We start from the raw sequence: 21,592 nt of genomic DNA, 5'->3' as shown, positions 1-21,592 counted from the left end.
GTACGGCTTCAGTAAAAACAAGTCTGGTTCCACTTTGTTCTGCAAGCCTCCACACTGTAAATGTATACATCTGAAAAAAAACCAAAAACCCAAATATCCAGGAACCACAGCCACTGGAAAATAACCTGCATTTCTTCCTCTTGGCTGCCTAACACTCCCCTCTGCCTGTCCTTTGGGAATAGCAGCCACTTTCACAAAACTTCCCCTGGAATCTGGAGGCAGACTAAGGCTGATTAATGCACACGAGGACAAGAAGGATTTCTTGACCACTGTTAAGAGAAGATGGCCAGAAAAGTAAAAAACAGCCCAGCAAAAAGGGGAGCATGCCAAGCAGGATTACAGGTAGGACTAGCATGTCCATGTCACATTTTACTACAAGGAAAAGCTAGAGGATCCAACTTCTGCCTTGGCATGTTTTATGTGTACATTAAGACAAAACACAACATATCAGTGAAATGAAGGGGAAAGTGAAGAGGTAGTAATGTTTTGTAGATTTTTATTTCTCTCTCACGCCAGACCCACAGAAGAATTAGGATAAAAAATAATGGAAATGCCACAGTGGTGTTGTGGATGGATAACGAGGCCATTTCATCTGCTGCAGTTCGCTTACCGAGCTGAGAAACACTCGCTCTGCTTCCTCAGCTTCCCATCCCTGCACTTTGCACTGAATTAAGATTCCAGTGATGGGAACAGCAGTGATTTCTGCATGTTAGTAGGAGAGTACCACGCTGTACCTCCCAGCTGGCATCTAAAACATTTCCTCTGGCTTAATGGGTTAGCTCGTGTGGGAGGGCAGAAAGCCGCCGCTCCTGGGACACGCCGGACCCTCACAACTCCCTGCTCCTCCCTGTTGCCATTATCTCCGTGCGCTGCTTTCCTTTCCTTGGATAAAATGTAGGCACCAACATCAAAAAAGGCCTTTCTAAGCTTCTCATTTCGGTGGATTGCCGCCGGGGTATCTCAGCGGCAGGGCAGTGGGGGGATGGCCGTGTGGGGAGCGGAGCACTTGGGGGCTGGATTCGGTGATCTCGGAGGGTTTATTCCAGCTGAACTGATCCCGGCATTCTGCACGAGTCCCGGGGGCAGGGAGCGCGCGGCGCGCGCGGCCCCGTCAGGCGGCAGCGCGCGAGCCCGAGCAGCCCGAGCGCGAGCCCGAGCCCGAGCGCGAGCCCGCCCCGCCCCTTCAGGGCCCGCCCATCTCGCGGAGCCGCGCCGCCACCCCGGCGCGCGGGATGACGTCACGGCGCAGTCCCCGCCCCCTCCCCCCGTGCTGGCCGTGGCGGGCGGCCGCCGCTCCCGTGACGTCACTGCGCGGCGCGGCGGTCGGGCGCGTGCGGCGGCGGCGCCATGAGCTGCCCGGTGCCGTGCGCCGGCTGGGTGCGGCGCGGCGCGGCCAAGGAGAGCCCCGACAAGGTGCGGCCGGGACTGGGGGGGCCCGCGGGAGCGCCGCCCGCCCCCGCCGCCCTCACCGCTCTGTGTCCGCCCGCAGGTGCAGCTCAGCGAGGAGGAGCTGAAGGGTCTGATCGAGGAGGCGCAGGACCGGCTGGGGTGAGCCGGGGCGGGAGGGGCTGGCCGCCCTCAGACAGCCGGGAGCGCGGCCCGGGGCCGCAGGGCCGGCCGGGAGCGGGGCTTCCCCCGGGGCCCCGTGCCGCGGCAGCCTGGCGTGCCGGGAGCAGCGGCGGCACACGCTGCACCCTGCGCTCCCCGCGGCTCCCCCGCCGGCCCCGCGGGCTGCCGCATTCCCCCGGGGGCCCCGCGCGGCCTGGCGCTCGCTGGAGCTCCTGCTCCCGCCCGCCGGGAGAGTCAGGGCGCTGCGTTTGTAGCCGCGGCTGCTTTGGGCATGTGGCAGAGCGAGGTGGGAGTCCCGAGCTGACCGGGGAAAAGGAGCCGAGGGTGGGACAGGGCAGTCGGGGTGCACGGTGGAGATCAGGGTGACGGGCTGTTCAGACTTCGGTAAAAAAGGCAAAACATCACTCGGGGGTGTGTTCCTGCTTCACGGTGAAACGGGAGACATCACAACTCCCCTCAGCACCTTAGTTATGTAGTTGTGTTAAGTTTTGTCACTCTGCTTTTAAGAAAAATGTATTTACAAAACCAATACAAGACATATTTAGGAAACACAATAGAACACAAGAAAGAAATGTCTCTTTTATCTAGAAAGAATCTTATTCCGTTTTCTTCTGTTAGATCTGTTCATAAATGTAGGCCTTGAGTGTTTCAGCTGTGTAGGGTGTGTGGTTGCGCCACAGTGTGTGTGGTGGAGCAGATGCAACAGGTAACAGAAAAAGTTTCTATAGTTGGATGAATATTTCCCACCCTGTTTCTGTTAGATGTGGCAAAGTATATCATCCCAGGATGTATTTTATTCTGTTTTTTCTAGTTTTGGTTATTTAACAGTTCCAAAATAATCTTAAACATTTAGAAGGCTCTCATGTCAATTTCTTAACAGATTAATGTTTTTGTTTTCTGGGGAGTTATGTGTTTCCCCTTTCTATGTGTAAACTTTTGGTTTTCTGAGTGATTTTTTTTCTCTTGCAAGTTCAAAGGCATGGAAGGATTTGAGGCGCTTTTTTATATGCATTCTATAAAACTTCAGGATGGAAGTATGAAGACCATCTGAAACAGCTGATCCACTTATAATTTATTGTATTTTGCAGAATTTGTTGCAAGAGCTCACTTTTTTCCCTGTGCAAAGATCTCAAACTCTGATTTAGTTATTTTATTTAATTGTCTTGTTACTCATCTCCAGTTATGTTGCTAAGATGAATTGTTTATTTTGCTGAACAAATTAGGAAAATTAGGTTTCTGATATTTAATTTAGAAGCTGCATATGAGAACCACCTTGGCTCATTGTTGCTTGGGAATTTTGTGTGCAGGACAGAAGTAAGGTGTGTTGAGTAGGGGTTTCTTTGGAGCATGCTCCATTGTGACTTCTTGGGTGTTTGTTATCTTCTCAGCCAGTGTTTAGTGTGCATTTCCTTCTCCTGAATTCCTTGCATGCAGAATTGATGCCACATGATTCTGAATTTTCTAGATGTTGCATGGTTTATCCCAAAGAAAGAATCTGCAGTGTGACCTTACCTAATGAATTCCATGTTATTTTTACTTCGCTTATGTATAGGAAGTATGAGGAAATGAGGTCTTGAAAAGCTTGAGGAAATGTGGGAATTCTCACACATGACCATGCCTCTGAGTGGGGAAAAGAAAGGAATGAATGACATGGACACGTGTGAATGCACAGAAGTGAGGTTGAGAGCATTGTATCCACAAAAAACATGGGAAGAGAAAGGGACTTGCACACACAGTTTACATTGTTGAGGAAAATTTATGCCACATTTTGTCAGGAAAACTTTCAAGAAAAAACTTTCACTAAAAGACTGAGAATTATAAATGCCTTGTACTGTAGGAAGGGCTCTGGAAGGAGTGAATGGATTTCAAAATTATTGGCATAAAGACTTGAAAGCCGTGCGAGCAGCTGGGACTGTGTGCTGAAATCTCTCCAGCAGCCCCTGGGAGTGTTCTGTGTGTCTGCCACAGTTTGTCAGGGCTGTGGTCTTTCCTCAGGGATGGTGCAGGTGGCAGTGATGAAGGCCAGACAGCAGGTGACACAAATGCACCCGTGCCTGGCAGCAGCACTAAGGCTTCCCAAAACAATGAAGAGCTGTCTGATCATGAACTGGATGAGTATGATTTGGACAATTATGATGCAGAGGAATACACAGGTAAGAAGAATTTGTGTGTCAGATGTGCAGTGTAAGTGAAGAACCTTTCCACTTCTTGTGCTTTAGACTTCAGTATCCTAAGGCTACACTGTGTTAAGTTTCAGATGCTGGAAATTCACAGTTGTAATGATTTGCCTGTCCCATCATGGGAAGTCATGTAGTGAGGGAAACAGTTCAGTGTGCCCCTCGCTGACACTAAAACCAGGAGCATGTTGGGAAGGTCACTCTGGCTGCTGTAGTGCTGGAGCAGAGCAGCAGAAGTCCCTGAAAGCACTAAGCAGTTTATCTTACCAATTTCCAAACTTCCACGTTTGGACCGTGGAAGTTCATGTAGCCCACTCCCAATATTTTGCTGTATAGGTAATACAGGTATTGGTACAGGAGTTTCTAACTTTGCCTGTTACAGACATTTATAAAAAGTGTTCTGAAATTCCCATCTAGGTGATTTAAAACTTGGAGACTCTTTGGCTACTCTGGCAGTATACGGGAGCAATGAAAATGATCCTTACATCACTCTAAAAACCACTGTGAGTACTTAAAAATGTTAAATATCTTAAACTGCACAAACTTTAAAATCAGTTAAATTTTCCACTCTGTGTAAGTGCTTGCAGTCCTTTTTCAAAAGTGTGCCAGAGTTTTGATTGGATGGTGCTCTTTTATTTTAAGGTTGCTTTGTGCAGTCTCTTGTTTCTGTGCCTTCTGCATTTAAGTAGGGGGTTAAGGTGAACTGGCTTTTTACTTAAACCATGCACTTCTGTACATGGAGTGGTTTTTCACCTGCCTAGTAGGACACAGAAAACACTTGAAGAAGTAACAAGTCTCAGGCAGCTAGTGGCCAAAATTAGAAAATTTCACAGATTACAAGACTCTTGCACCTTCTTCCAGTTTGTGTAAGAAATCAGGCTGAGGTGGACTCTGGACTCAGGCAATGTGTCTAATATATCAATGTTCTGTGTAAATATATGTGTATACATATATATGTCTAAATAGTACTGTGTCGTTGGCTGCCTCTGCCTGTATTAGTTTCCACTACTGGATGGGGAACATCTTTGCAGAAGCTGGGTTTGTAGACATATAGAAAACCTGTGCTCGAGTCCTTTGCCCAAATTCTGAAAGTTCTTCAGTGTGCATTTTCTGTTGTCATTTGTTATTTACTACTAGAACTATTGAAGACTATGTATTGTGTAACCTCAAGTGAATTCAAAGAATTGCAGAACTTGACAGAATTCAAATATTGAAGTATGCTTGAAATGAGTTAAAAAAAAAAACAACAACTTAAAAGCTTGCAATGAGAAGTCCACAAAGTCTTGTATGTGTTGAAGATGGGAAGGATGCTACTCTGTGTAAGATTATTGACTTCTGTACAGTTCTTCATTTTTCACAACAAAAATTCCCAAGTTCCTTCCATTCCTCAGTAACAATTAAAATCAGATGAGAGGTTACATCTGTTCTGGTACAGCTGAATGCCTGATAGTGCTGTAGACAGTACTTCTTGGGAAATATCTTCCAGGAAGTAGGGAGTGGAAGTATTTCCTGGATGTGAGGAGCAGCTGCAGCATCGTTACTGAGTAAAATGCTGTTATGTTATATAAGTGGTCAAGGCACAGGAGCACAAGGGAAATCACCTTTGCTTGTGGACTGCTACTGATTTTCTTTCCCATAATCAGCTGCATCAGGATAGCCTTGAAATACGTATGTATTGATAATTGATAATATATATTGTTTAATTATATTTGATAATTAAACACCTCTACAAACCCACCTAGGTTCACATAAAAGTCCTTCAATCTAATTTAATGACTGTTCACTCTCCCAGGATTTGGGTCTGAGTCTTGCTTTTGTTTGTTTAGCCCATAACATGGTGTTAGGTTTGGTGGGCATTAGGGTGATTTTGAATGTTTTCAGCTGTGGTTCAAAATTACTGATTCCACCTTTGAACATGCTTTTTTCATGCTTTTGTGTGCTTTTCTCAACACCCTTTGTCTTCTCCTTTTTGCTGTTTAGGAGCAATATGAACAGGAGGACTTTTTGATTAAACCCAGTGACAATCTTGTCCTTTGTGGCAGAGTTGATAGAGACTGCTGTAGTTTGGAGGTCCATGGTGAGTAAAATAGGGTTTGTTCTTTACAGTGAACATAGGGAATGTCTTGCCTAGCATGTTCATGTGGCTCTGTTGAAAAGGGAGTGGATTGGTTTTGAGAAGGATTTTTCTCCCATTCTACTTTATGTTTTGTCCTTTTCCATGTCATGGTGCTTTAGCTACTTTTCAGAACTAGAGTATTTCCTGTGTAGTTATTGTTATTTAAAGGACAGCTTGCTTCCTTCAGGCTGTATAGCAATTCCTTTCCTTATTTCATTTCTTAAAACTTTTAGGAAATACTATGGCATTTTTATTCTCTGAACATGTGCTCTTCAGTCTTACTTTTCATATCCTGCAAGCATCCTCTAGTGGTTTCTTGGTTGTTTTTTTTTTTTTGGTTAGTGTTTTTTTGGTGGTTGGTTTTTTTGGTTTTTTTTGTTTGTTTGTTTGTTTTGGTTTGGTGTTTGTTTGTTGGGGTTTTTCTTAAGCTTTCTCTCCTTCTTTAAGTGGGCTTTCCACAGCTAGGATTAGAAGAGCCAGCACCTTTATCGTCATGGTTTAGAAGAGATAATCCTTAATAGGGCCTGAATACTGCTTGTCTATTTTTTTTGTTTACTTTTGCCATGTAAAAGATTTTTCTGTTGCAGCCAATAAATACTACTGAACGTGCTGACATTATCATCTTTGCTTATTGTGGTTATTTTTGGGAATGTTTCTTGCCACTTGTCCATGTTTCTGTAGGCAAAGTATTTCATTTTAAGCAACCAACATGACCAAAATGTGTGAAAGCATCAGCATGCAGCATTTTCTGTGTCTGGAGGTGTTTACAGATTTTATTAACTAAGTTTATACCCAATATAAACTTACAGAACAATAAGAAAGGCTTCTACATTTTCTAAAATTGGGTAACCTCGTCTTAGTTGACTACTAAGATAACTTAGTTAACTGGAGACTTCAGTGACATCTGTCACATGCACTGTGATTTTGTGTGTGTGATAGGATGTTATTAAAATGATTAATGGGTTTTCTCTGCTGTCCAGTTGGTAAGTTATTTTATTATAAGGAGAAAAATAGCTGGCTACAGAGAAGTTGTGTTTAGTAAATGGCTGCTTTACCAACACTTTTCCTGTATCTCAGTTACCATCTGCTAAAGGTAACTCCTGACTTCTTCACCTTCCTCTGATTTGTCTTTTTACCTTCATTTCCCTTTCAACTTCATCTGGAATAACTGTTTTAATTGCTAATCCTGTAAAATGAATGTATCCTGATGTAGAAAGTGCTGGATATGGAGCACATATGAAGAGATCTTACAAACAAAGTAAAAGTATTGAACCTTGACTGAACTTGTCAAACCTTTATCTAAAGTACACAGAAGAATGCTCATTTTTTGTAATTCTCTGAGGTACAACATTTGTAGAGGGTCTGGCCTTTATAGTAAAACTCTGAAGACTCTTTGAATTTTCCCTTTGAATCTCCTTGAGAATTTAGTTTTTTCCACAACTGCTTTTTGTAGAAGTGACCTGCTGCTAGTTGTTTGCTTTTCTTCTTCACTGATGTCTTGCATAACTTTAATTATTTTTCAGTTTATAATCATGAAGAGGACTCATTTTACGTCCATCATGACATTATCTTGCCTGCTTACCCTCTGTGTCTGGAGTGGCTGAATTTTGATCCTAGTCCAGATGAATCAACAGGTAAATTACAAAGGATACTGTCAGTGTCCAGTTAAAGAATTTTTGCTTGAAAAGTGTGGAAGTGTAATGTTGTCACTAAATAATTTCTTCCTGCAGTACAAAGAAATAAAATCAATGTTAATATCAAGATAATATTGACTTGAGATAAGCAAGATGTGAATATCAAGTATTTTTGCTTGGTGATACAGTCATCTCAGTGATGCTGGTGTAACAAATGCTTTTAATAAATACTGATTTTATTGCAAACAATTAAGTTATTGTCAGCAGACCAGAGCAATCTCTAAAATCTGCTTTATTTTCTGTTTGCAAATGAAATGTTGCTTTTGTTTAGTTTCTTTATGTCCAGTGCAGTTAATTAAATGTAAACCACAGCAAAATTTTTCTATATTTTATATATTTATGTATTTAGTAACATTTTTCCTGTGTTTCTCAGATTTTTTTCTTCCATAGTACCGGGGATGTGGTTTAGTTTTTGGTTGTGTTTTTTTTTTTTCTTTCAAAAACAAACAAAACATGCAATTTTATACAGCTTGTTTGAACAGTTTCTTGTACTGAAGGGGAAGGAGAGCAAGTAAATTTTTTTCTGGCAACATCTTCTGTCAGCTGGTATTTTTAAATAGCTCCTTACCGGTTATAAACATAAATAAATACGTTCAAAGTTCTACTTAACCAAAGAAATAAGGAACAGCTGGATTGCCAAATACACTGTTTCATAACTAAATAAATGTGGTTGCATTTGGTTTTTTGTTTGTAGGAAATTATGTTGCAGTGGGTAACATGACCCCAGTTATTGACATTTGGGACCTTGATGTAGTAGAATCCTTGGAACCAGTCTTTTCTCTTGGAAGCAAGAAAGAGAAAAAGAAGAAAAAGAAAGGAAAGAAGGTAAGTGTTGCAAAAAGGTTTACCTGGTTGGACGGAGGAAATTTATTGCAGGGATAATGCCTTCTTTTTTCCTCCCTACAATATTTGAAATGCTAATTGTTCTCTAAATAACTAAAGCCTGGAATTAAGAGCAGAATGGGAGTGGGGTGGTGTCCCAGTAAACTTTGAATGTTAGCTATTTAAAATTGGAAGTTGCAGGAACTGGCAGTTGGAAGGACCCAAAGCTCAGTTAATTGGGAGGAGAGAGAGGGAACTGCCAGAGAGTTTAGAAAGAAGCTGAAGAAGTTGCACATTAGCTGGAAATAATGAGATTTCTTTTCCTAGCCTGAAGGGAATAACCAGGTCTGTAAACCCAGCAGCTGGAGCAATCTGCGATCTGGGGTAGGAGGCAGGGTGCAGGTGCTGCAGAGATGAGTCTCTCAAAAGCTGTGTTGCAGCAATGAGAGTAATTTAATATGAAGTTGTTTGTGAAGGCTTTAGGAGAATTCATACTAATGTGGAGTAATGCTTGATTTGCACTGAAGCTGTAATTTTCAAGTCTGTTTATGTCATGTGTGTGTACAGAGTTTATCTTCAGAAGGGACTGAAGGACATACGGATGCTGTGCTTGATCTTTCATGGAATAAACAAAGCAGGTAAAAGAATACTCAAATAACAATAAATGTTAAAAAATTGCAGTCTTAATTAGGCATACAGTTTTCACACAAAATCCAAAAAGTTGAAAGCACTGCTGAAACTAATGTATTCTTAAAAATACACTCATTTTTTGTATTTTTTTTTCAACTAGAACTCTTGATTTTTTTTTTTTTAAATACTTGTATATTGCTGCAGCTCATTTTTGATTTGCAGGTTGTCCAGATGAGGGCAGGGCAAAGGTGGGTGTGAACCATTTGATAAATTGTCTACATTTCACTTGTTCACACTGGAGAAGCAGAAGGGCTGCCCTGAGCTATGCTGGTCTGCCAATGGCCTAAACAACCATTTCAACAGAGACAAGTAAATTTATAGAAGGAAAGAGAGTATAAAAGCCCCAATAGCTCTGTTACAGAAATGCCTCTGACCTCTAGGCAGAGAAAATTCCCTGTTGCCTGAATTAACTAGAAATGAAGTTATATATATATAGCAGCAACACAAAGCTGGCCCATCTTGGGGCAGAGGTCAAGGACAGTGTGCTGACTGAAGTAAAGTTGCTGCTGGTTTTTTATCACTTAGGCTGTTGTTAAGAGTTCATCTGTCAGAGGATCCTTAGCAGGGGTCTTGAAATTGCTTCAGTCAGACACAGGCTAATTTTATTTAAATTTTTTTCTGCTGTCATTAATGCCTCTGCCTTTAAACATGTACACAGACAGCTCTGAATATTCTGATGAGCAGGTGTGAGCCTTCACTTGTACTGCTTTCTTTTCTAGATACTGATGAGGAAAACACCCACACAGACCTCAGTAAATGTATATAAATTGCACTCTTAATTTACAGTGTTCTTAAATTAGACACATATGCACAGAGTGTGACAGTGATCAGTCCATCACTCTTACAAAAGAGGAACTTTGGTGTACCTGGGAATAGTCTGGTGATAATACAGACAAAGATGAGAAAAAATTCAGTAGTTAAGTTTGAAATGCATAATTCTGTAACATCCTGAGTTACAAATTCATTGATACTGGTAGGTCTTTCAGGAAATAAAACCAGCCCTGAAGTGGGCAGCTTATGAACAAAACAACAAACTTCTTGGAGCAGCTTGTATATAAAATGTTTTATTGTTGTTTCTTTCTTTTAAGCAAGGCATATTGTGACAACTGTCTACAAATAACTTTCTGCCTATAGGTCATAGTGCTGTTACTGTGAAATGTTCTTACAGCCTTCACTATGCATTTTCTTAACTTTCCTTTGTAACATTGCTTGGGAAAACAGCATTTCCAGGAGAATGTTAACTCTTTCAGTCAGAAACACATGGTTAATATAAAAAGGGGAGGGGGAATATTTTCAACCAGAAACAACATGTTGAGGTAATAAGTCTGATTTTAAGAGCAATGAAGTAGTTACTGGAAATGTAATGTGTGTTTGACAGGCATTTGGGGATGTTTTGATTTGTTTTTTTCTGATAAAACTTTTAAGCTGTTTTTATTGCTCTTAACAAAATTGGTCAAGTTTAAGTTGAAATGTGGGTCTGTAAACTAACTGAAATTTTAGTAGTTATGTTCAGCAGTCTGCAAAGGATATAGTGTTGTGTCTTCAGTAGGAATATAAACAGATATTAGAGAGCAAAATATTTCACAGACTGGTTTGTCAGGTTCTTGGCTGCATGCATATGCAAACAGAACAAAGTAGCATAGGTAATGTTTAAAAATACTATTCAGTGTCAAAGGAAAGAATGTGCTTCAAAGCCTTTATTACTTTGTTTGAAAAATCTTTGAGTAGATGGTATTGTAAGTAATATCAGGGGAAATAGAAGCACAGCTGTCATGGTTGCAAGTGTTCTATAATGTAATTTAATATAGTCTATTTATAATCTTTACTTAAAACTTATAATTGCCTTTAGGGAGTTATCCCTCAGGCTTGAGAGGAATCATCTATAGACCACAGTGTGCTTGTTATCAGCATTGGGCTCTGTGTGTATTTTGGATTTTTGACCATTGTTTGTTTGTATCTGTAGAAAGAGTTTTAAAACTAATTTTTGATCCATTATCAGGAATGTTTTAGCAAGTGCCTCTGCTGACAACACAGTGATTTTGTGGGACATGGCTGTGGGTAAGCCAGCAGCCAGCCTGACACTACATACAGACAAGGTATGGAATAATTGCTGTGTTTCTTCCACTGTAGAATACAGAGAAAAATGTAACTGCAGTTTTTCATTTGCTGCTTGGTAGTGAACCCTCAGAACAACAATCCTCTAACATCTCTGCAGAATTGTTTTAATTTGTTAATTAGTTGCTTTTGCAAACAGCACTGTATTTGCTTTTTAAAATGTTATTTAACTTTTCTTTGAGCAGGTTAAAAAAGCTTTGTAAGTTTATAAAATATCTTTTGTGTATTGGCCCTAATGGTGGGGAATATAATAGTGCTAGTATAAGCTACAAAAATAGATGTCTGAACATAGGTCAAACTGTAAGTCTCCTAAGGAAACAATGAGTGTCACTTACAGTTTGTTCTAGGTGAAAAGGTTTAAAATAAATGATACTAAAATACCATAGTGATGGGTACTTCAGAAATGAATTAATCTCATAGTAATTAAAATGTAAAAGCTAGTTATTAATAGCTGTAACCTTATTTTGCTGCTAACAAAGTCACTGCCCTTGACAAACTCCTGATTTTCATTTTTTGTTAACATCTGCTTTTTTCCCCAAACTGGAAGCAGATATTCTTTTACTTCCAGCTTTCCAACTTTTCTTTTTCTTTTTTTTTTTTTTTAATATCTAGGGCAGAAAAGGGGCATGGGGTTCTGTTCAGTCCAATTATCTTGGAAAATATCTTGTTTTCACCGGGGGGGTGTTTGAAATAATGCACATCTCTTGCACTGATTTTGAGCAATCTGAGTAACATCAAGCTTAATTGGAGGCTTTTTTGGGGAGGACTGTGTGCTGGCTTGGGGTTGGGATGGTTGTGCTTTGTTCCAAGAAAGTTCCTGTATTTGTGTTACATAAAATCTTCCATTATCTAGGTCCAGACACTGCAGTTTCATCCGTTTGAAACTCAGACCCTCGTTTCTGGATCGTTTGATAAGTATGTCAGGGTCATGTTTTCACATGTTGCACCTGGGGAGGGTATTCATATTCAATTAAGCCTTGTGTTTTCTTCCATTTTTTTAATAACTCTGCCAATTTGAGTAATGCTGTTATTTTTTTCCAGCAAGGAAGCCAGGTTTGCATATGGCCAGGATGTAGTTTTCCTTACCTCTTTTTCAGGGGTAGCAAATGCTTTAACCATCTGGACTGACATTTTCTGTGCCAGGTGTCTGCCTGCTCCAAACCAAATTTATTTCTTAATTTGGCCTTATGGCATTTTCTTCATTGGGAACATGTCACTGTTTATTCCTGTGAAAATTTGCCCAGATTTTGCCAGCCAGTAAAGCCAGGGTGGAGGCACAAGGGACTTCAAAATCCCAGTTCTCTCCGTCCAGCCTCTGTAGGCACAGCCAAAGAGTAATGGGCTGTCTCCTGTGACTGCAGCCTGGAGATGCTGGGAAATGGTTTGTGTCTGCACACACTTGGACTACTCTGTGGCTGCCAGTTCTTCTGAGTCCTGCCAGCCAAAAAACTCTCTCTTCGTTCTCCCATCTCAGTAGAGTAACTTTCAAATTTTGTTCTATCACAATTATTTTCTTACACTGATTTTTTTTATTCTGCTTTTAGACTTTGTCCTTATGTTAACATAATTTAGAGACTTACCAATCTTTAGCCAAGCCTTTGAGTTCTTTGGCTTCTGTTTTGTTCTTGCTGCATCTGCTGAAGAATTGGAGGAGGACCTTCTGCTGTTGTTAGGAAGCTGCTTCTGTCTTTTCCTCTCAACTTCCTTTGATAAAAGGAAGCGTTAAGTCCCAGCAGTGACCCGCTGCTGATCCCTTTTTAGCTACCCCTTTGGTACCATGGTAGCCTCTAAACCACTGTGTTATCCAGAAATTAACTGAGTGCCCTTGTGGATTTTTCTTGCAAAGCCTTGCAGGACGACAGGCAATTCAGTGAGCACTGGGAGATGCCTTCATAACCTGGAAATCAGACTTAAAGAAACTGTTGTGTAAAGTGCCTGGGAAACCTACATCACCCTGCTTTAATTGTATGATCGAGTGGGAGTGGGTTACACTGAGGATGTTGATAGTGGTGAGGTGATGCTGGACTGGCATGACCACTCCTCCCTTGCATTTGCACCCAGGATCTTTTTGAGTTGGAGCAGATTCTGCAGCCACTCAGCTGAGCACATGCCTGTAAAGAATCCCAGAGGACTGCCATCCACTCTTTCTCCTTTGTGGAGTAGTGTTTGTCTAACTATTTGTTAAGATTGTTGGTTTTTTAGAAAATACTTTTTTATTAATCATATCTGAAAATGTATGCATATGTATGACAAAATGATTTCCTAATTAATGCATCATTACTTGACTTTACTGAAGTCTGTTCATAATTAAGTGACATATTTGCATAATTATGGTCTGCTATGTGATAAGTATCTTATGTATTGAGTAAATTCAAGCTCTGCTTAGTTTCAACAGAGAGGCTATTGGTAACCAAGATGAAACTTAGAAGCACATGGAAAAATGTCGTGCTTATCTGCAAGATTTTAATCTGTTACTGAATTAGAAGACTGAGTAGTGAAGTTTTTTCTGTAGTTTTTTCCATTTAATTTTTGATTGTAGTTTACATGGAGCTTCTCTAGATGCCAGTGAGAAAGCAGACTATGTAATGAAGTGTTCTGCCCTGATTTTTTTTTTTTAAATTTTATTTCCTGTCCCTTTGTCCCCTAGATCAGCAGTGCTGTACGACTGCAGAAACCCCCAGGACAGCCATCGAGTGTGGCGGTTTAGTGGTCAGGTTGAGAGAGTAATTTGGAATCATTTCTCACCTTGCCATTTCTTGGTGAGTACATGCTTTTCTGTTGTGGTTTTAACCGATCATTTAACCAGTGTTAACCTATTTAGTGTTCATAATGTTTCTGAATCAGAATGGAGCCATGGATATTTGGGTGGTTTGTGCTGCTTATTATAATAATGCAGTCTGGGGGAGGATGTTTTCAGGTAGTTTTTTCAGTAAGTATCTCTAGACCAGCTACTTACTTGGTATCTTCACTGTGACAGTAGAAAAGCTGTTGATGCTGGTGCTTTTTCACTCTGGAGGTGACAACCTTGGTCACATCATTGCAGTGTTCACTGGCTGGGATATATTTTCCTTTGCAGAGTTTCTGTTGTGTTTCATGCAGTGAAGGAACTGCAGCTGAGAAATAGCTAATTAGAACTAAGATCCTGAATATTAACTCAGTGTTTCAAGTCAGCGCTAGAGGGCACTGTCCTCCTGGCTGGTATGGAGTGATTCACTCCTTTAGGTTGGAAAACTCCTCTGAGATGGAGTTTAAATGTTAACCCAGCACTGCCAAGTCCACCACTAAACCATGTCTGTAAGTGCCTCATCGACATGGCTTTTAAATACCTCCAGGGCTGGGGATTCCACCGCTTCCCTGTCCAGCCTGTGCCAGTGCTTGACAGCCCTTTTGATAAAGCCATTTTTGCTGATGTCCAATCTAAACTACCCCTGGTGCAACTTGAGGCCATTTTCTGTTGTTCTGTTACTTATTACCTGGGAGAAGAGACCTACAGCTTGTAATAAAACTTTGCAACAGAATTTAGAAACAAATCTTCACTATTATCTTAGTGGCTGTCTACTTCTCTGTTGCTTTGTGTATATAGCCAATAGAAGTGGCTGCTCAGCTCTGTTGGTTTTATGATGTGGGTCTCCCCTGGTGAAATCACACTTCGTTTGGCACAGGACTACTGTGCAGCTACTGATGGCTCCAAAAGCTTTGCACTGACAGTAAAAAGACTGAAGGTTCTGTGTTTCAGTGCCTGACCTGAGGATCAAACTTAGTGGGGGAACTCTCTTCAAAATACCCTTTAAGAAGTTTGCATGGGATTAAGACTTCGTGTCATCAGTGCAGCATAATTGAGGTTCATAGAATAGCTGGGGTGCCAGCTTGGGTGGTGCCTGACTTTGGGGTGCAGGCCTGGGAACAGTGTAACGTGTCCTAGGGAGAAGCAGTGTCTGCCTCAGATCAGAGGGGTTTACCAGAGGCTGGGTGTTACTTCACTGGCAGTTTTTTCCCAATGAGTGACTGTGGCTGTTTGTTCTGCCAATGCTGTGGTTTCTGTAGGCCAGCACAGACGATGGCTTTGTGTACTGCCTGGATGCTCGTGCTGAGAAGCCCCTGTTTACTCTGAAGGCTCACGACGGAGAGGTGTCAGGTAAATTGCCTTTGTGTCCTGTTTGTCCCAAGTGGGCAGGGCACATCTGGGAGATACCTTTAATCCATAGCACCGAGGTGTAGTGATTCCTTGATTAACACGTAAATTGTGCATGCTAATCATGGTAGCTGGCATGTGAAACAAATCTCTGCTGAAGGGATTGGGAGGCAAAATAGGCCTGCATGGTTCCTCTGGCTCTCACTATAGTGGCAGCATGGAACTTTCATTAATGTTCTGCTCCTTTGTTCTGGAATGGAGTTAGTGTAAGGAGAATATTGGGGTCGTTCTCATATCTTCACTTCAAAATGTATCCTAATCTCTGTGAAGTGGGGATTGCCTGTTGCTCTCACACTGCTGCACTTTTCATCTTCCAGGGCTACAACTAAGCAGTCAGATCAAAGGGTGCCTTGTGACATCATCTGCTGACAAATATGTGAAAATCTGGGATATCCTGGGAGACAGACCAAGTTTAGTCCATTCCAGGGATATGAAAATGGTATAGTAATATTTATGTATTGATTCTACTATGTGTGCTTATTCTTTTTCTGTCCAGTTTGAATCTTGTTCTACCTAAGGTCTCATAGGGAAAAAAATAGCAACCTATTCTGGGTAAATCATTCTCATCTCAGTGCAGTATTCCACATGAAATTGGAAGCCTGCTTTAAAGCCTCAGAGTCCCAAATTCCAGATACAGTGTTCTGTGTAGAATTATGGGTGCTCCAGCTTGCTTCTGCTACATTCAAGACAAAGATGGGATTAACTGTTTATAATTAGCAGCTCTTGACTTTGATTTTATGACTTTACAAAAGAAGTTTCAGAAACTTAATTTGTTAAAACTTACTTGGTGAAAGTATTTTCAGATGACAAATTCATTTTAAGATTTAAAAAAAAAAAATCTCTTCTTTCTCTCCCACCCTGCCAGGGAGTTCTGTTCTGTGCCGCTTGCTGCCCTGACCTCCCGTTTGTCTTTGCCTTCGGAGGAGAGCGGGAAGGGCTGCGTGTCTGGGATATAAGCAAGATCTCTGCAGGTGAGGGTCTCATTTCTTGGAATCTTGTGGTTCTCCCCTTGCTTGCAAGGTGTATTCAGTAATGTATTGTGACTCTGGCAGAAAACCATAGGGGTTAGTATTTTTAAATACTCCAAGACTGTATGTGTGGTCACATTTTCAGCTTCAAAAACCATTTTTTTTTCCTAAATTGGAGAACTGCTTGACACGATTTACATTCTTGCAGCTAATGTGTAATACCTTATTTCTTATAATTCCTGTGTTTTGGTTTTTTTCTTGATAGTCTTGATGTGATTTGGTATCATATTTTTTGAGTACTTACAGGAAGAAAAGTAAGGACTGGTTTTGATCACTTGTAGCTACCTGTAACTAAAGAGCATGGGTTTTTTTGGAGAAGGCTTTTAAGAGCCTATTGGGAACCAGAGACTAAAACCAGAAATAAATTATTTAAACTTAATGATGTAGTCTTCCAACCTCATCAGTTTTACAGTACTTAGGTACAGAATTATGCAAAGGAAACCTCTAGATGCTCTGGAGGAAAAATAACAGAACTTGTAATTGAAGTATCATAGGCAGGCAATTTTCTTACCTTTATGTTCAACTCTGTACTTGGGGTAAGGGGAAGAGTTTTGAAACCACAGCAGGGTGGGATTTCCATTCTGTGCTGCTCACCAGGCTGTCCCTGCTGTACTCCTTTCTCCTCTGGGAGAATAACATGTGAGCAATTCCATTTGTGTTGCAGTGAATGAAGTTTTTGGAAACAGAGAGAGGCTCATCCTGGCTAGTGCAAACTCTGTGGCTTCCAGCTCCGCAGCCAGCAGTAGCAGCAATGATTTGGAGACAGCAATGGAATCATGATGGACCAGACATCAAAAAATCAAAGTAATTAATGGGACTACAACTAATGTGTATTCTACAAATGCCCCTGTTCGGTGGAGTTCATGAAATGACTCTGGTGTCTTGCAATCTGCAGCTTCTTCATCTCAGCCAAAGAAAGGTGGTGGTGTGGTTAAGCTCTAAGCTCCTGCCCTATTACCAGCTCGGAAAGATTGAATCACTTGCCTGATGTAATGATCCCTGAAACAGGGGCTACCATATGTAAAGCTGATACATAAAATGGAACAGTCACTAGCAAAGTATTCTGTGATCACAGAAGTTTGTTGAATACTGCAAAGAGAGTTTTATCTTCTACCTTCTAGGAGCATAAGGAAAAATATTTCACACAACAGTTGTGTAATAAATAAACAATTATTGACTTAAATTACAAGTGTAAATAAATAATTTATCCTTAATTTGAGGCTAGGTTTACAGATTTTGAAAGATCTTCCAGGTAACTTTTTAAATCTTAAGAGTACTTCTCAGGCAACAAGTTTGAGTCTTGAAGCAGAATCTTGGAATGTATTTCTAAACACTGATATCACCAGTATCAAACCAGAAATAACCCAGCTCTGTCCCACCAGGACGGGGGGTTTCTTTTTCCAGGTTCCACAGCACCTGAAGTTTAGTGACACTGCACATAGTATTGGGTTTTTCTTCACACTCCAGATGTATTGCAAGAGAATTTGAACTGAAATAAGGAGCTGCTATTCAAGGAGGATGAGAGGCTGTCAGGACACAAAGTGAGGGTTGGGATCCCAGCTGGTCACTGTTACTGGTGAAAAGCTCTCTCTATTATGTTCTTAACTCTGCTCAGGCATTTCTGCCTGACACCTGAAGGCACAGAAAAGAGTTTTAAGTATCAGTTTAACCACCAACTTAAGCCCCTTGTTTGCAGAATCAGGAACCTAATCAAGGGATGTGACTCAAAGAATTTCCTTACATTATAAATGTAACATCCACCTGCTTTATATCAGGAATGTAATTGATGCTCTTACCTTCCACTGAGCACTTGCCCTCTGCACACACTGAAGGTGCCTTGGAGTGTTCCTGCTGCAAAATACCCTGGGTATTAAATCCACTGATGCAGCTGTAGGATCATACCCACAGCTCCAAGCTCATCCCATTGCTTTTCACCCTAACTCACTATAGTTCATGATGGTGAGGTAAAGCAGGTAAATTGTGTCCCTACAAACTGCAGATGGGGAAAAGGCAAGGTCTGTAGTTTTCCTTCCTGTCCCTTGAGGGCAACTGGCTGCTTTAAAGCTACTTCAGCTGTCTGTAGTCTGGTGAAGGTGTTCAGCATGGCTCTGCAGGAACCAAGAATACTCTGGATGTGTCGGGATTCCTGCCTCCATCCTGTTTCTGCCAAGCAGTAGAGAATGATGTGTGGACAACAAATGAACAATTGCTTTTGTGAAGCTTAAGAAAGTGTACGTACCAGAACCACTGCTGTTCAACTGCTCTCCACTGAAAACTTCTAAGTTTTTCAAAGCTTTAATTTTAAATAAATGCTTTTTGACAAGACCTTTGAGGGTAAGTGATTTCTCTTACCTCTACCTCTAGTAATATATGTAGGTCTCAAAGTTGCTTTTTGTTTCTGGAAGAAATGCCATTACTGGAAGCAACACATATTTGCCTGGACTTACCAAGATCCCAGCACCTGTCTCTCTGGAGCTTTTTGGTCACATACTGATCTGAGGCAAGCATTTTCAGGTTTTAAGAACTCTGGGAGCTCTCTAGGCACTGCAGCATACAGGGAGAGGAACAGCTAAGCTTAGGCCATTTAGGGCCCAAAGCAGAGCCTCTTTTCCAAGGGAACCTTCCATTATCTTGTCAGAGAACACAGCACACCTGAATCTTCTTTTGCAGCACAGCCAGAGGAGTGACACAGCAAATCTAGAGTTCTTTAGCTGCCCCGTTCATGGAAGTGCTCCCTACACATACCATGTCTCAGGAAAGCCTGGGAGAGGCAGATGATCAAAAAGTGGTGTTACATCTCTTAGCATCATTATCAGAAATAGGAACATTCTTTTTCAGTATACGTAAATGTTTAAAAAGAACATTAGAGAAGAGCCACATTTTTAATTATTTCAAAAGAAACCAACCAAATGTAATAATCTTCATTCCATAAATAATATTAGCAGCAAACCTCCCATCATTCTAGGTGGTAAAAGGTCTACAGCACAAGAAGTAACATATACTGTAAACACTGCTTGATCGTCTGTAAGCCCCTTCCTTACTGAATCCATACAGTCTTATCTCTTCACCTGCTTCCATGGGCTGTCAACTAGAGGGAGAAGAGGGTTCTCCAAAAACCAATGGTTGATTTTCTGTAGTGGGATACTTTGTATGGAAGTGCTGATTTCACTGGCCTTTTTTTTAACCTAAAGGTTTTGTTTTAAGAAGGAAACCTGAGCACTGAGAAGTCTTTGCTTTATGCCAAACCACATCCTTCAGTTAAAAAGTTCCACCACCATTTTTTCCTTGTTTCTCTTCATGTCACACCTTGGGCAGTTAAGGACAGTTGGCTTACAGGTCACTGCAACCCCTCAGTTACATTTCTGGCTCATGGCTCTTTGCTCGAAGGGCTATGTGAGGTGTGTCATGTGTTCTGGAACTGGATGGATTAATCTGAGTGATTTGGAGAAGTATGCACAGCGTGTGTGAAAGAAATCTTGCCTCACATTTCCTTCTTAGCAACTCTTCGCTTGTACGTGCATGATCCAGTCTTGTTCAGTGTTCTGGCTACAGATTATAGTAAGTGGTGGTAGTGTGGAGACAAAAACAGAAGGAAAACTCCTCACCTGACATACACTGGTGACTGGGGAAACAAGGAAGAGGGGTTTTTTTCCTTCCCTACTTATAATATCCAAGAAAGTTTCCCTCTCCTTCATTTGTGTCCAGCGAGAACATCACCTGTTGAATAGACTCCATTGTTAATCCTACAGTCTTCAGTCCTCATAGAGTCTATTAATTCCTCCTCTGAATCCTCCTCCTCTTCCTCCTCTGGGGCTGACAGACTGGATGTGGGGCCTTTACATATTTTTAAGTGTCGAGTGAGGTGATATTTGGTTAGATAAGCCTTGGAGCATTTTTCACAGACATAGTCCCTCTTTCCTTCATGTGAATTGAGATGCTTCTTCAGGTGATTTGTCCTCAGAAACAGCTTGTCACACTTGGGGCACTTGATCTGCCTTTCTCTGCAAGACACAAAAAAGTGAGTTTGTTCCTGCCACAAGACAGCTGGTATTAAAATGTTGATTAAGGTCCGTGTTCTAGCAAGGACAGAGATATTGCCCTTGATAAAAAGGTCCATTTCCTTCCCATCCTGCATGAAGGTGAGTGGGGAGGAGGCAGGGAAGAAGTAAGGAAACAAGGCTCCTGCATGTTAACAACCCTCAGCCTGTAAATGCAGAGGAGCTTACCAGACTGCAACACATTCTGTAATGACACTGCAAAATACCTCCCAGCAGTAGTGCTCCTGGCTCATGCTGTAGGAACAAGCAGCAAAGCGAGTCTGTGTTTCTGTCTGCCTCTCTCTCACTCATCTGGCTGTACTACACTGGCTCCTAGACAGCATGACAGAAGCAGCAATGGATTCCAAGTGAGTACAAAAAACAGATGCTGAAAATGAAATAAGCAAAGGGACTAGCTTTGAGCAAGCAGCTTTTAAGGAGGATCTTGGGTTGGGAGTAAATGTACAGGATGGAGAGATTCTCAGAGCAAAAGGCCTGGCCTGGCAGAGGGCTGTGGGTAGGAATTTGCCTACAGGAGCAGCAGGAGAGCAAGCACTTGAGTGAGACCTGCAAGGGGGGGAAAGGGCTGGGAATGGCTGCAGCACACCCCTACAGCAAACAGGTGGAGTTCACTAACAGGGTACTCGGTGACAATAGCACTGAGCAGTTTGTCTTTTTTGGTCACGATGGGATGTGGAAACAGTTCTCAGCAAATAATGAAATATACATCAAACAACCCCCCTTTCTCTTCAAAATGATGAACACTCCAGACTGCCATTTCACAACACAAGGAGCACATTTGGAATTTACTGTGTCATGGAAATATTGCAGACACTTGAACTCCACAACTGCAGCCAGTAGAACAAGGACTTTGTCTAGACTGACTTCTTTGTCATTTCACAGGATGAAACCACCTATGTCCCCCAGGCCAAACTATTTGCAAACTGGAGATTCTGTCTCGTGCTGTTCATTATTTCTTGCACTGGCCAGTCCACCAGCTCCTGTGAAGTCACTTACTGTGTGTGAGTGAGGACATGCTGCTTGAGGTCCTGCCTGCGCATGAAGAGCTTCTCGCAGTAATCGCACTTGAGGTTCTTCTCCCCGGTGTGAATGACCATGTGCGACTCCAGGTGAGCCTTCTGCGTGAACGAT

General features: G+C 41.7%; 2 protein-coding genes across 8 annotated transcripts in view; one reads left to right on the top strand and one right to left on the bottom strand.

Annotated features, from left to right (window-relative positions):
- The first annotated feature begins 1,264 nt into the window (after positions 1–1,264).
- Positions 1,265–17,586, top strand: PWP1 (PWP1 homolog, endonuclein). Its single transcript, XM_064420411.1, has 15 exons — positions 1,265–1,413; positions 1,490–1,548; positions 3,565–3,722; positions 4,164–4,249; positions 5,727–5,823; positions 7,386–7,496; positions 8,251–8,381; positions 8,946–9,016; positions 11,068–11,164; positions 12,037–12,098; positions 13,831–13,942; positions 15,228–15,318; positions 15,693–15,814; positions 16,241–16,346; positions 17,068–17,586. The coding sequence occupies exons 1-15, from the start codon at positions 1,348–1,350 to the stop codon at positions 17,181–17,183; spliced, it is 1,485 nt and encodes a 494-aa protein (XP_064276481.1). The 5' UTR covers positions 1,265–1,347; the 3' UTR covers positions 17,184–17,586.
- Positions 11,761–21,592, bottom strand: part of PRDM4 (PR/SET domain 4) — a 23,910-nt gene continuing 14,078 nt past the window's right edge. For 2 of the 7 annotated variants that reach the window (XM_064420410.1, XM_064420409.1), the window contains exons 10-11: positions 21,458–21,592; positions 11,761–20,404 (exon numbers count right to left, since the gene is read on the bottom strand). The exon at positions 21,458–21,592 is cut by the window's right edge and continues 34 nt beyond it. In XM_064420410.1, the coding sequence (XP_064276480.1) occupies positions 20,095–20,404; positions 21,458–21,592 (445 nt within the window). In that variant the 3' untranslated portion in view covers positions 11,761–20,094. Of the gene's footprint in view, positions 20,405–20,667; positions 20,774–21,457 lie in introns of all 7 variants that reach the window. The other 5 variants (XR_010362467.1, XR_010362468.1, XR_010362469.1 and 2 more) reach the window with 5 other exon arrangements.

Source organism: Passer domesticus, chromosome 5 (assembly GCF_036417665.1).
Source record: "Passer domesticus isolate bPasDom1 chromosome 5, bPasDom1.hap1, whole genome shotgun sequence".
NCBI lineage: Eukaryota > Metazoa > Chordata > Aves > Passeriformes > Passeridae > Passer > Passer domesticus.
The sequence above is the reverse complement of the archived record's forward strand: the minus strand, read 5'-3'. Positions and strand labels throughout refer to the sequence as shown.